The sequence below is a fragment of the Sturnus vulgaris genome, chromosome 1 (assembly GCF_052056855.1).
Source record: "Sturnus vulgaris isolate bStuVul1 chromosome 1, bStuVul1.hap1, whole genome shotgun sequence".
Classification (NCBI taxonomy): Eukaryota; Metazoa; Chordata; class Aves; order Passeriformes; family Sturnidae; genus Sturnus; species Sturnus vulgaris.
In genome coordinates, this window is record NC_142243.1 from 148500682 (window position 1) to 148516773 (window position 16092).

General features: G+C 40.1%; 1 protein-coding gene across 1 annotated transcript; it reads right to left on the reverse strand.

Moving 5' to 3' along the window:
- Positions 1–410: 410 nt before the first annotated feature.
- Positions 411–9837, reverse strand: TMEM71 (transmembrane protein 71). The gene is given in 11 exon segments (XM_088179515.1): positions 411–576; positions 579–631; positions 2300–2342; positions 2345–2371; positions 2551–2600; positions 3072–3147; positions 3654–3833; positions 4340–4509; positions 5299–5508; positions 6571–6628; positions 9682–9837. Coding segments are annotated over 11 exon segments (903 nt in total). The 5' UTR covers positions 9695–9837; the 3' UTR covers positions 411–553.
- Between the last annotated feature and the right edge of the window lie 6255 nt (positions 9838–16092).

Below are 16092 nucleotides of genomic sequence, written 5' to 3' on the forward strand. Positions count from 1 at the left end.
GAAGGTCCTGTATTGCAGTAACCTGTGTCAGTCTGTGTTTAGTCCTGCCACACAAGTGCAAGTTCTCTACTCCATCCTGTTGTACCTGCTTTGGTTAACGTTGACAGTGGCTTTCAAAACCAGAGTGAGCTTTCAAGCTCTGGTGTTTCCGCCCTTACACAAACAGTTCCACTGACTTTAAGAAGTGCCACACGTGGCAGCCCTAGCTTGGCATGCTGTGAGTAGGACATTTGGTCACCATAGGCAAAGTGATCAAATGCCTGCACTCCTTTCTAAAATGCTTTGTTCTCAGGATTAACACACTCCTTCCAAGCACTGAAAGTAAGGTTTTGCAGGGTGTGCCTGCAGCTGTGCAGATGCCTTTAGATCTCAGAAGCCGAACTCCACTCAACTGGGAAACTGATGAAGAAGGCTGTTCTATCCTCACTATAAGGAACACAAACTGGGCACAACTCCACTTGGTTCCTTCTTTTCACTTTTAACTGTACAAAGTAAAGACATGAAGGAAATAGCAGAGCCAGGACTGGGATGACCAACTCCAAGTACAAATAAATCAGTGCTCTTGTTTTAAGGGTTTGAGCTGCAGCGAGGCTTAGAAATGCTTGAACTGGAGTGTGAGGAAGAGGCTTGAGTGAAAAAGAATAGGGAATAGAAGAATGTCTAAGTGTTTTTCAGATATTCTGGACCAATTCATGTTGATGCTGCTTCATTGCTTCAGTGGAATGCAACCAACTCAGAGCAGTACAGCACCTGGTCCTGCTGTTCAGTTCATACTTGGGAAAAGGAAGACTTGTTTTGCCTGTTACTGGAAAACATGTTTTCTCTGGGCTGAAGCACAGCAATTGTTAACAGCTTACACTATGTAGACACTGATGCCAGACAACAGAAAGAAAATATATAATCCAAATGCAATATAAAAAGAGTTGTATGCATCAAAGTGGAGTAATTTGCAGTCAAAACTGGCAAGGGTCCTGCAGTTAAACCTTCTTTTAATGAAAAGTCCTTTGGAACCTTTCTGGTATGTTTGAATCCTGTTCCATAATAGGATTCATCCACAAAAACATGGAATTCTTTCTAAACTTAAACATGTACTCACCTCTAGTTCTTTATTTCTTATTCTTTTCTGTAGGGAAAAAAATAATAATACATTTTTGTATGTCTTGATTTAAATCACAGTTTCTTATAATCATTATATGTTATCAGTAGGTCCTGTTTGACAAATTCGCCTGAGCTGCAGGACTACTTGTTTGAGCAGGTAACTTCTCACTTGTGATGAGCATAGAAGAGGCATTCTCTGTATATCTGCTCCTGAAAAGCTCTCAGAGTTCAGAGTGTGTTTTTTTTCTTGTGAAGAACAGCTCTGTTATGACTCAGGGCTAAGCTATTCAGGAAGAGGGAAAGAAAGCACTTTGGGGCATGTGCTTGCAATGCACTGTCCTGACCTGGTGGCTTTGGTAAAACCAAAGTTTTAGGGACTAGAGACATGCAACAACTGATACATCGTCCATCAAAAAGTGGGACTGTCATTGCACTAGGGCTGTCCAAGTTGTGCCTTGCTGTTTCTAACTTCCAACATATCCAGTTCAAAGGCTGAGGTCTGCCAGATTGATTGTCTTACTGCTCTTGGCATACACTGATCTCCTGAACCCTGACAGCTTCAGAAGCAAAAAAATCCTCTTGAGCTTCACTTTCACCTCATAAAAATTTAGATACGCCCAAATTTTTAGTCTTAGAAGCACTTTGTATTTTAGACATTTAGAATTTTGTGGTGAAAAAAAAAGGGAAAAAATGGTAATTTATAAATCCAGCACATCTATACTTGCTTTCAGCATGAAGGCCTGTGTATGAGCTAATGGTGCATTGGGCTAGAGAGGCCAAATTATGTAAATTCTGTAGTCCCTGGAAGGTGGTGATGTGCCGAGCATCATAATTAGCAGGTTTTATTTTGTCCAGTTAAAAAAAAGGCTAGGTCTGGTGGCCTGGGAGTGGACTTCAGTGCAAGGCTTGAAAGTGCACCTCTGGAATAATAAATTACACTGCTTGGTCTGTGTCTGTATCATGGTATGGCTCCCTTTTCTGCTATAACATTTATTGCACATTATGAAAAGGCAGGTTTTTGAATGAACAGAAAATTTCTATAAATACAAATCAGTAACTGGAAAAGCTAAACACTCCATCAGTAACTTCAGATCCCACCTTCTATCTTCTGACATGAAAACAACAGCAGGAATCTCCTTCCTCTTCTTATTATAAAATTTCTGAATTCCTCTATTCATCTCGTGACACTGGAACCACTTACCAAAGCTTAGTTGTTTTGAAAAATGTATCGGGATTGAAGAAAATGACACAGCAGCATCTTGGGACAAAAGAACTGTGAAATTAAAATGCAAAATGCTGTAATGGATTGAAGGTTAAATTTGTCCCCATTTGACCATATATTGCTCTTATTAGGATCAATAAGGTGCATGGATATATTCAAGGATATAATTTGGTCCTCAGATGTGACTTAGTAAAAAAAAAAAAGTTGGAAATAAAAAATTCTATACTTACAAACTAAAATCATCAGCAACAAAGTGGCAGACAGTCCTCCCAGAAAATATCTGAGAAGATAACAATACCCAGAAAGGTTAAAAAAGGCCAAGAGATGCATATTGGGTTAAAAGAGGGGAAGCCTGGGTGGGAGGAGGAGGAGGAAGGATTACTGCAGATGAACCCTCTGAACTCTGGTAGGTGAACTGTAATTTGAAACTTTAAATTACGTAAACTATTGAAGATAATCTCCTGGAAAGCATTCAGACTGAGAGAAAAACTTAGAAAGACACGGATCCATTCTGATTCTTCTCAGCCTGCCAAAACCCTTGTCAAAGCACACTTGGCAAAGTAGCTTTCATATCTGCATACATATTTCTTATTTTTGTGCATATCTATATACCTCAGATATTTGCCTGCATCAACTATCACGTGAAAATATATTTTCCCAGTAAGATACATATAACTTTGAAAATGTGACCCTTAATTTAATGAAGCAAGCACTCATGTCAGAAAGAGAAAACAAAAGAAATAAAAATTACCTTGTACATACTGAAATGATTAAACACATGATCAGCGCAACCACCTGAGAAATGACACTTTGCACTGTCTTGGATTCTAAAATAAAAATCAAGAAAATAATGGCTTTTACTGAAAGTAAATATGACAGGCAAAGGCTACCTTCAGCCTGTGAGACCAGTCTCCTCAGTTGCTTATACAGAGAACTCGCCTGGAGTGATTCAAAGCAGAAACCTAATTTTCATGCGCTGGGTGTCTCTCAGGACTCTTTTTCCCCCACAACTACAGAAACACTGTGCCCTCCATGCTCTCAGAAAACAAGCCTTTCTGCATAATTGCCTGTTTCAGTTTTTGCTCCCATGCCCTTTCCTCCATTTTCCTCTTCACTCCTCATTTTTTCTCTGAAAAATGGGTGAGGGAAAGATGTGAGCAGGGGGTAGTAATCAACCAAATACAGATTTTATGATTTTGTTATTTTTAATAATTGATTTAAAATACATGTTTTAGTAAATAAATTCTATTCTGCAAGGGGCCAGATCCATATTTTTAATGTATTTTCACTTCACTCTAAAAATGAGGGATGCCAGAATAAGAACATAACATACCTGAATTGCTCCAGGTCTCTTCATTTGCATTTATCATAAATGAAGAGCAGGATTTTGAAGCACAAAATGGTTCCTCAAATTGAAGAACCTCATCATCTTTGGTGAGAAATGCTCCATTAGGTGCTGGAATTTGCCTTTCTGACACATGGTTATTATATTCAGAAGAGAAGTCTGAATCGCCTATAAGAAATGCACGTATAACTGAGATTGCACAAAAGAAGAGCTCTGAGACTTTGTAGTAATGAATTTAGGAATTAATTACTGAATCACAGGAGAGGTTACAAATTGTTATGGGTAGGGAATTGACAGGTTCAAATGTATGCAGGGGAAAATATGCAGAGTAAAGACAAAACCGCATAGAGCATAATAGATGAAGTTATTGAAAGAGCCAGGTGAAAGCAGACAGTGCCAGGTATTAATCACACCAGAATAAACATTCCTGGTGATGACTTTGCATTCAAATTCAGTCAAAAAATCACTTTTGGGCACAGAAGTCTTTGTGGACTCATACTCAGTTATAATGCCAGGAGCTCTATTTATCTCTCAGAATTCTGTAGTTCGTTCTATTCTTTACCTGCACACCTTGCAGACAACACCTGCAAAACTTCCAGAAAGTGATATCCAATTTGCACTAACACGGACTGCAATGTTCTGTCTTGGTTACCAGGTATCTGATCAGGGCATACCAATATCACTGTGACTGGCTTCTAGTTTACTGCATCCATCAGGCCAAGGATCCTCTACATGGGAGAAATCCATTCTGCTGGGAATGGTGGAGCTGAGCCATGAGCTGGAGGCACTGAGATTGAACAAGCTGTCAAAAGAGCGACGGATTTTCTTCCTTCGCCTGAACACTCTGGAAAGAGAAGATATGTTGCCAAGGAATAGAGCTAATTATTCTTGCTGAGCAGGGACAGAGCTCAAAAGCTTGCAGGAATGGCATGAAAGAACCAGGTTCTGGAGCCCTGTTCTTGACCCTGGGCACGTCACCAGGAGTGGCTGCTGCACACCCCAAGATGTCAGGGAATGTATGAACAGCAGGGCTGATCACACAGTTGTGATACTGGATACTCTGGTACCAAATGCTATTATAGCTCCTGGTCTCTGACAGTACTGAGTGTCGCATGCTAGCCGTGATTTTCACCCTGCTGTATCCTATTTGGGGTAGTCTGAATCCATTGAACTCCAAGTTTTTTGAACTACATTTTACATACCTTCCTAAACTGTTGTTCTTCTGAATCAAGAGATGTTTTTCCTTGAGAAAGAATTCCAGGACCAGATCTTTTTATTTATATGTGTGTGTGTGTGTTTTAGAGAAAGATATTTTTATATATGCTTTTTTCTTAGTCTTTATCAGAGTAACGCCCCATTTGCAAAATGAGCTGTAGCTCTCTCCTTTTCTTTTATTGGACACAACTTCAATTATAGCAACAACTGTGCACTGAAGAGATTTTGGGTTGTAAGATGTGACTGAAAATCAGGTCATTTCATTCACTGCAGTCTCTAAAGCAATTGAGGTGTTCCCATTCAGAAGTAATGCTGGTCTTATGCCAAGCAAAATGTAGACAGACACAAAGACACCTCCAGATAGACCCAGCGATAACGCCAGCGATGATGAAGTAATATCTGCACATAGTTCACTTACCGAACTAAATTCTCTTTATATGTCACACTTGTGTGGGATGGTGTCAGCGTTATGCTGCCCTCTTCATCAGACAGAAAACTGTCTTCTGTCAAAACATAATAACCATTGGAAAGCAGTCGAGGGCTGCGGCGGCATGTAGGAAGGGAGCCTGTCAGAGGATTGGTGGAGCACTCGTAGGCAGGATCGTCGTCCAAAAAGGCACAAGCACAACTGAAAAGGAGAAATGAAAGCCTCTAATTTAGAGAAGGTCGGGACAGAGCAAACCCACGATTTAATAGTAATGAATTTACATTCCCAGCTGATGGGGACTGGTAATGACATAGATTTAAAATATGTGGATGCAATGATAGTACTCTGTACTAGGGGGTTTCAGCCAGCTGACGTGTGCAGCACACGTTCCAGAGCTTCAGATTACAGGAGGGATAAATACCAGGGGAGCATTTCCTGAAGCGTGGAGCCAGCTTGAGCTCAGAAGTGCTCGCTGTGTTTCTGTGGCAGTGCTCTTGGCCAAGGAGTCCTGCCAGACCTACACCAACCTGGAGCCATCAGAGGCATTCCAGTATTGGCTTCTTTGAGTTCCTCTACATGGCATAAACTGGGTGCCCCTGAGCCAGGCAGGATTTACTTGCTTTTTTGTAACCTAGCCATACTTAGTGAAGATTTAAGGATACATGACTTTTAACTCTCACAAATCCTAGAGTGCCATGCAGCTGGAACCACATGGGATAAAGCCCACACATTGTGATAGCTCCATCCAGCACTGAAACACAATTGACTTTGGGATAAAGTACAGCACAGAAAAATATACTCTCTGATGTTTGAAATAGAAGTAAGTAATGACAGAGGTGAAAGGATCTAAAAATTGTAGACATTGTACTTGGTTTGACTAAAATTTAGTTTATGGTTATACCTTTCCCCTTAACACCTGTGAGTTCCAAATATCCATGAAGTGACTTCATGGAAAGAAAGGAAGACACTGGATTGATTTAGTGTCTGACCTGTGTTTCAGTAAGAGGTTTAACTACCCCATATGGCATGTCACAGAGAGATACCATAATTTCAGTGTAGGGAAAAGCAGATGGAGGAGAGATACTCCAAAACCCTGTAATTGCAAAGACAGTGTTTCCAAACTCCACAGCAGTACTGAACTTCCATTTAGTGCAGTAATTAAATTATTATTAGCACTAGAGTTCTCAGTGGCCCAAAAGGGATTTTTACAAAATCTACACCAAAACAAAAATAAAATTAAGCAAGTGTAACTTTTCTTAATACCTCGGAAAAATATGTCTTGAGAGGCTCTGTCTGTGCTCTCCATTAAATGGTGTTGAACCTGCAGAGGCAAAGATGAAATAAGAAAGAATCGTTACCATACTCCTTGACAGGTAGCCTGTGATTACCAGAAAGATAATAGAAGGGGAAGAATTAAAGGAGATAAAACATGTGAAAGAATCTGGGAAAAACTTAGCGTTTATAGGAAACTCATCTCAACCAGGACAACACAGAATCAGAGCCAACAGAAATCAGATACTTGCACTCTGCCCAGATAACAGACTCAAGAGGAATAATTATGGACACAAATACAATAACTGCAGTAATTTTGAGGTGTTTCACCAGAAATCTGCTTCATGCCAAAGCTAGAACCTGAACTGGCACTAGATACAGAGTAGAATGGAAAGGCCACCATTACCACTGCATTGTATTTTTCAGATGAAAATTGCAGACATAGCACAATGAGCACAGGGATTGCTACAGTGACAAATATTTGACAGTAATAATGTGGCAGCAGACTAAGAAAATAAGATTTGTCTGGATTACCAAGGCTCAAGTGTGCAAAGTGCTGCTAAATGTTCTGTACCTGACAGAATCAGTCTTACAAAATATGAGCAAGGGCTATCCATAGGGAGAATTTATGTGTATTATTACATGAAAAGATTAAAGATATGATCTTTCCCTATATTACTTTGTCTCTCCTGGATCTTTAGAGCTTCAGACTTACAGCACTGTTAGCAAATTCCCATCCTTCACCTCTGAGAGGTGATAGGGCTAAGAGAATTTTATATTTTCATGTTGTTATGAGCTGAGGCAAAGAAAAGCCATGAAGGTCAGGGTTTCCACTCTGGTAATCTTGTTTATCCTCCTTGGGAGCTCAGTTGTCAGTCACAGGCTGGGTGTGAAGGCTGAGTCAACCTTGAGATAGGCAAGGTGACGAAAGAAGAGAAGTAAAACCTTCAGGGTAATTTTACAAATCAGTCCTATTACCCTGGTCCCATACATACTGTTTCTCCTACCCTTTGGGGAGAAAAAAATCAATTTACCATGAATGAATTATGCTCTAATGGCTGCAAAAAATAACTTGAGGAGGAGAAAATGGAAAGAATCTGGGGGAAGGTACAGAGAGATCAAGAAGCATCAGTCAGAATGCCATAGAGCAAGTTGTACAAACAGTGAGACCAGTGGTGTGTTTCACAGTTTGACATATCTTAGAGCTATTTTTAACATACAGCTACCTCCTGAAATAATTTCTCCGATTTTAGGCAAAATCATGATTCTTAAGTGTGTAAAAAAATCTTATATTCAAAACCAAGAAATGCATTTAAACTCTAGAAGAAAATTCAGGAAGGACTCAACGAGCAGTTTGTAGATCTGGATATAAACTAAAATCAACAAAATCCTAAATCTTATCAGTCAAAAGAGGATCCCCTCCACAAGGTATTTATTTTTATTAAAACTTTGAAAAATGTATCCAATTTTATTGGCTTCTGGAGCTGATGCAATATGTGTTGTTCCATATATCTTGAAAAGGACTGTTTCATATGCCCTAGGGTAACAGGGAATATAGATTATCTATAAAAGAGTTTAAAAATAATTGAAAGCATGTTTTATTTTGTCTTGTTTGAAAAGTAGGATGTGTAAGATAGTATCAGCAATATAGATAAAATTATTAGTTATAATGTACTCTCACTTAGGCAAAAGTAACTGATTCTAGGGCTAATTTGTTTGAAAAGTGTATATAGAAGTATATGTCACGATCAGTTAGTTATACCTATCACAACTCTAATAATCTGAGAGTGAAACATTCCAGCAGCTAAAACCCACAGCACAGCTGTATTGCACACAAGTGTTTCAGTTATGAAAAGAAAAAGTAGCAACGTCTAAAAAAGAATAACTTTTAAGAGAGGCAGCTTTGCTATGGGGTAGTGCTTTCACTAGAAAGTGTTGACACATACTGATCACAGTGGCAGAACAAACCACAGTTCTTCTGTTCCTCATTTGAATTTTCTCATAACAATGCAAGGTATGTCTCTGCAGGATGTTTATTTGCCACCCTCCAGAGAAATAAAGTTTAAGATAAAATAGAGTCTATTCATCCATTTATAAAAGAAAGTGAACAATATAAACATGCAGATATACTACTGGGAAGGCGAGGCATTTCCCTCTTTTCGAGAACAGTTAATAAGCAGCTGTAACTGGCTTTTAAACTATTTTAAGTGATATTATCAGGCTTCTGTCAACAATCATAGAACAGGCAGTCCAACAGATTTTTTTGCTGCCCTTGATCATGGAAATTTTTGGCTCATGCATAATGAAGAGAGTTCTTGAAAATAATTCAATCAATGATGGAGAAAACTTGGAAACATCATGTTGTAGACAATGCTGCACAGTGTTCTGCTTTCATTTAATATTCAATCCTATTTCTGGGCTATTAATAGCGTGAGAAGCTATAGTAATGGCATAACAAAACAGAGCTTCTCAACCACCACTGTACAATGGAGCAGCAGTAGTGTATCTGTAACCCACAAAATGAGCCATCAACACAGCATGTCTAAACTACAGCATGAGAAAAAGCCAGCAGCTCTGTGAAATCTCACTAAAAGCGAATCTGAGGTGAATGTGGCAACAGTTTATGTCAAGAATCCAAATAAAAATTTAAGGCAACAACCCCCCTTGGATTTCAAAACACACAAAAGTTCATGTTGTAATATAAACAAAAAGTCACTGTCCGAACCAGTCAGTTTTAACAACTTTTCCCTCCAAAAATCAAATTAGTGTTTAAATAAATGATGCCTTCAGTATACAATCTAAATATTTACATTAGCACCTACCAAAATACAGTGCTAACTATTCAAATAGCTGAAACCCAGGCAACCAGTTTCATTCTATTGTATCTACCAAACAGAAGTGTCTACAAAGAGAGTTTTATTTGTTCACACATATCAGTTGTTTTTGAAGAGCAGTTTTGTCCTTTCTCCCTGCAGGTAATGGTAGCAACATTGACAAAAACACAAAACTTCCTGAAGAACAGCAGAGAAATGAATCCAAAGCTTAGCTATTCCTCAGCTGACAAATATATTAAGAGATAAATAAGTCTAAAGTCCTTCAAACCTGGAAAATCCATTTCACAATTAACACATGTGCGCACAAATTTTCATCATCCCGAGGGAGAGCCGCGGGCCGGCTGGCGGAGGATGCTCCCGGAGCGGCTTCCCGGAGAGCTCAGCCCCGGCTCCTCGCAAAGGCAGCTCTAGCGGGTGCCCTGTTTCCTTTTGAAAAGAGCCCGTGCAATCAGCACAGAGCCCCAGTGAGGTCACGCTTCCTGCAGAGCGGCCTCGCCTCACAGCATTCGTTCTGACAGCAAACCCGAGATAAAGATTAGCCCAGCGAACGCTCCTGCGAAAGACAAGAACCAAATCACAAATAACGCCTCGCTCCAATGATCATAGAGAACAAAGACACAACCTTTTCTCCTCAGTGACACAGAGTTTTGTTTCAGATTTGGTTTTCTACCTTGCACAGAAAACTTTCAAGTTGTGTATACAAAACATTCCATTTGTTGAAATACTCGTGGGCCTGACAGGCTTTGATGTAAGAAAATGATCCAGTTACCAAAAAAAAAGCCAATATATTTTGCAAAAGCACTATTGTACATTTGATGAGAGTTCAGAGCTACGTTTCACAGCTGAAAACATTGCAAATATATGCCATGCAATGTTAATATAAATTCCATTGAAAGGAGAAAGGAATAAAGCCATTGGTAAGCATATTCATTGTTGCATGCTAAAAGTTTCACACTATGCAAGGTATCCATTCATCATGCGTTAAAATATAAAAAATAAAGTCAAATTCACATAAGAGAAATGGAGCCTGAATAAGATACCCTGCCAATCAAAAGGATTGGGCTGCAGAACTATTACATACAAAAGTAATATAAATTAGCTGCTTGACACAGAACAGTACAGCCTTGGGGGTAAAACTTCATCTCCAAATAGATAAAATGATCTAGTAGTTTTCTCTCCTGATGTCTGTATGTATCACTGACAAAAAATGAAAGCATAAATCTAGTAAAATATGATTGATTTGATGATAGTTTATGGGGGGTTTTGCCCCTGGAGAAGGAAAAATAGTTCTACTGATAAAAGGAATGTAGAAACTTCACCTTCCAGAAAAGGAAACAAAAATAGGAATTAGGCAATTAGGATGTTGCAAAAGACCTTTTGTTTGTGAGTTAAACTAAAATGAACATTTTATGATCCTTATGTTCAAACATGAAAATAGGGACATAGTCCATCTTCACATCAGTTCTTTTAATTTAGTGGAATTATGTCAATGAGGAAATTTAGTCCAGCACTATTTCCAGGGATGCATGGGCTTCATCACAGCAGCATTTCCCTGGCCACCCTGCCTCTCTATGGGCGATAAATATAAATTCCCAATGATCTTTAAAACTAGGTCACCTACAGAAGAATTTCTATACACACAAAAATTTACTCCTTGGGCACATTTTTGGTATCTTTTCATATTCTTCTCATCAGGAAGCAGTTAATTCCAAGCTTGAACTGCTTTTCTGAGGGACATGGACATTTCATGTTTGTCTATATAGTTAAAATACATTGTATCTATATCATATTCAGGCTTGGATGTGTTTTGGTTTTTTTTAATCACTGCTATTTGTATCCGAAACTCACTGTTCCACAAGCTTTTGATGCATAAACTTCGTGCATTGGTGAATATTTTATAGGTAAGTGATAGACTACAATTAATACACAAACACAGACAAGGTTTCATACAGCTTTTTTTGTTCTTCGCCTTGTTGCTCCTCAAATTTCCCACTGCACCACAAGCCCTATCTCAACAACAAAAACCTAAAGCCAGGTTTCAAATTTTGCAAAATGAGTACGCCAGCAAGCTTACTTGCAGTAGTTTTATGCCCGTGGCACACGTTACCATTCAACCCAAAAAAGGAAGGAAATTAGAAATTACGATACTATATACCACCCATATTTGTACACTTCTCCCAAGCTCACTCTGCTTTTGATGCAACAGATTGTGCAGGGCCTGACAGTCCAAGAGAGGTGGGGCTGGGGCAGCTCTGTCCCTGGGGTCCCACCAGTATTAAGGCTGAGCAGGTACCCCCGGGACAGAGTGAATTTATAACCACATTCAGACAGACACACACAGCTGGCAGCACAGACAACAGGGACAAACAGAGAGAGCACCCACACAGCACCAACAGCCTCACCCTTCTCACCCCTCTGGCTGAACAGTGCAGAGGTCCACTAGTGAGAATTTGCAGATGCACACATCTGTACACATTCCTCCAGCTGCTGGGCTCAGGAACTCTGCCCAACAGCTGCCCTTAGATCCCAGTCCCACCAGTTGCTGCACCCGGACCTTTGAGCCCTCGGCCACAGCACCACAGCCCAGGTGGTGGTGCAGACCCTCACACACACACAGGTACAGCCGGTTGGGATTCGCCAGGTGCTCAGCATCCCACTGAGAGACACAGCCCACACATGACCCACACCTCAGGCAGTAGCTGCTCCCAAGTCCAAGATGCTCTGCTGTTGACTCATCTGGGTGGGTGTCATGCCTGGCCACACGGGCTGAGACTCCTCTGGGACAGCCCTGGGAAAAGCCCAGCAGATAAAGTGTCTCTTCTCTGAAATCCTTAATTCAGGTTCCCACCTGCCTTTGTGCCCCCAGGCTCCTCTGGCTGATCAGAGAGGCTTTTGATGGACTGATGGCTCCTGGAACAGGAACAGCTGGGTGCAGGGAATTCTTTGGGCTCTCCATCCCCCCACACTGCTGTCCCTCTGAGCTCCTCTGTGAGTGTGCAGATGAGCTTTTATCCATATTACACCATAACTCTGCCATCTCAACGGCCCACTGCAACTCAATGCAGTGTCCTGTTATGCTAAACACACAATTTTCAGGAAGGGTATTTTCCTGGTAGTGTGAATTGAGTGGCCATGGTGGAGAGAGTGAGTGCTTATTGATTGAACGTAATTGAGAGTAATGTGATGCTTCTGTAACTCTCTTTGAACCTCCTGGAAACCTGACAACCTTTAATTGTCCACCAGCTTCAGTAACCATCAAATCAGGCCATTTTTCCTCTATCACAGGTCTGTGTCAATATTGTTTATATGGTACTCAAAAGTAAAAAAAAAAAATACTCTGAGATATTTGAAAATTAAATGAATATTTTTTTTTAATCCAGTAAGGGAAGGACTGGTCATGAGAATCTCTGAGCAGCCTCACTGGGTCAAAATGAAGGCCTATGAAACTCTCCTTGCTTGCAGTCTTGCTGCAGGACAAACTAAAACCATTTTAATTCACCATTGTGAATGATAACATTTTAAGCTAAGTGCACTCCTTTATGCAGCAGAAACACTTAGCAATATTTGAAGGACTCTGGTAATTTAAAACAAACAAAAAAATCTCACAAACCTAGACATTTTATTTCGATTTTAAGAAAAGACTGATCCTGCATTAAGTTAGCATTTCGGTGCAGGTTACAGAACTGCGACATTGTATATGATTTTAATATCATTATCAGGTCAGCTGTATGAACAAAGATTAATTAGACTGAACAAAGATTAATTTGCCTTAAATGGAACAAATCAATTTTTAATGTTATCAGATGGAAATCCCATCACATTCTGTCAGAGACTTTCTGAGTTCCAGGATTGATTTTTGCCCCCCAAATTCATTATTTTAGCTTAATTGTTCCTGCAAAACAGGCAAGTTTGTTTGCATGGTGGAGTACAATGAATAGACCTGTAAAATTTGGAATTAGGTCTGAGCTTGCTGGAACACCCATACTGCTTAGATCTCAAGAGCTCACCTGCAATAATGCTTTGTCAGCTACCTCTGTATTATAGCACAGACACAATCCAGATAAACAAAAAATGTTTTAAATAGATCTAAATCAAGTAAGCCTGTGTGAACAATGATAATTCTCTGTACAAAGCCATGACTAGTCAGTGTTGTATCTCCTTGCTTCTTGATTATATGGTACCATAGGGAAATTTCCTTGGTATTTAAACCTGATGTAGGCATGGGGAAATGCCACATCGTGATATAAGAGCAGTGTAAAAATAGACATAGGAAAAATACAAGAAGTCCTTCCATTAGAATCCTCAACTGTCCCACCCTGCATCTGAAAATACTGCTTTAAAACCTATTTTATGAGAGAAAGAAAACAAAAGGAAAGGGCTCAAAAACATCAGCCAATGCAGAATTTAATCAAGGTTTCTAATAGAACTCAGGTGAGTTCTGAACAAGAAGGTAGGAACACTAAAAAAAACAATAAGGACAGAGATCTATACAAAAAGCTGTCTGACTCAATTTTTTAAAGGGTGACAAAAGTTAATGAGTCAGCACTCTGCAGTGTCTGCTGTGACTACAAGCAGCCAGGGAAGAGTCAGCTGCTGGCTAGTTGTGCTCCAGCAGCATCTTATTTGCAGAGAATAGAAATATTAATGCACAGATCACTGGTCTGAGCAGAAAATGAGTGACAACAGGTTTGAGTGACATATGACTGGTGTGTACACTCATGGTTCCTAAGCTCGCAGGTCAAAACACCTCCAGCACGAGTCTACATGACACATTTTAGGACACACAGACTGAGAAGGAAAGGACAGGGACTAAAGCAGGTAGGACAGTGTGGGGACACTGCTGACTCTCAGCTCTAAAGGGTATAAAAAGCCACATTAAAACCCATCACTATGTGACCAACCCAGGGATAACTCATAAGATGTGGAGAAGACTCAATTGCCCATATTCCTGTCTCCCATGTCACTTTAGTTAATGCTGGACACACCACCTGTGTAGCAGCACCTGGGTGGTTAAAAGCTGAACAGTCACATAGATACACGGGGCTTTAGGGATCTTCTCAGTGCTCTAACTAGACACATAAAATCTCATCTTTGGTTAGGGGTTTTCTTGTGACATTTGGAGTCCCAAAATAAAAATTAATATTCCTCTGGAGGTGGCCATGCATTGCTGCCCACTGTACATGGAAACGTGTGTGGCTTCTGTGACAGCCCTGATGTGATCTGCATGGAACTTGGAGGATCTTGTACCAATGTACAGTGAAGGCTTTTGGCCAACATATCATTGTAAAGGAACATAGCATGCTTTACATATACTGAAAATCTGCAGCTGAGAGGCATTGGTACCACTGGTTCCTGAGACAACAGTAGTGGCAAAATACTGATCATTCTAATATAATGGTCATTTCTATAATAACTCCCACTGAGTGAGGCATGAATGAAGACCAGTAACAACTGAAGTGATTCTCTAATAATGTTCTTTAAAATGCCTGTCTTTACACAGCAACATTATCAGTTGTCTCTCTGTAGTCTGACATTGACTGAGTCCCTTTATGCCTGTATACCAGTCTTTAAGCCAAGTCTAAATGAGTGAGGCTTGTACTGAGAGTCCATAGGCCTTTCTGGAATTGTTTGCAATTTTTCCAGCCTTGCCCACGCCCAACTCACATTTCCAGCTAGATCCAAAGTGATGTCCTGGATTACTTCAATGGCTGGGGAGAGGCAACAGCACAGACAGCCTCAGTATCCAGTGGAAGGCCATGGCACACTAGAGGCAGAATGGTTTTCCAGCCTGGATGCTATCCAGCATTGCATAAAGATCAAGGATTTGAATGTGGCCTACAAGGCAATTAAGGACAGAGGGCAGAACTCTGATAGTCTTCCAGGAACCTGCCCATGTGATGCCAGCACAGTCCCAATGGCCAAGTACCAAGAAACAAGTGACTCCTACTGCTGAACACGTGCTCCTGTGAACAAATGCATTACAGGCATTTTACAGGCAGGGCTGGCCACTAAGGGCTAATCTCACAATCAACAACCATCCTTCAGCCCCTGAGGACATCCTAGTTTACACAGGACCACAAAGGAAAGCATCACATAATTTTAAAAAGTGATTGGTATTGCCTGCTGACAGATGTGATGTGTATTTTTCATTCTCACTCCTGGACTCCACCAGGTTGAACATGTGATTTTTGGAATTCTGTTTTCCTTCAGCACAAGTTGCAAATTCTGTCCACCCAGAGGTCAGCTCTCAGAAATGCAGACCATGGAAAACTTCCCACTGGGATATGTTTGTGAGTCAAATGCTCTGTTGATCCACCAGAAAGTGTATGCTTCATTTCAATCTCATATGGAAATAATCTAGGAAATAATGGAAATAATCAATGCATAGAACAGGTATTATTACTACAGCTTTTGTTCAGCACTGCTCTCATCAAGGCTTTAAAGAAAAAATCAGTAAAATATTTACTGATATATCCCAATCTATAGAATCTCCTCTAAAACCAAAACACAATCCAAGACATATGGCTGCAATATGAAAGGCAGAAGTAAGTGACACATTGCACAGCATGGTTTCTGAGGCAAAAGAACAATTCCATCTCAAGAGGTCTAACATTCATTGCAAACCAATATTTACAGCATGGTGAATGTTCCGTGTGCCCCCAAGAAATATCAAATGATA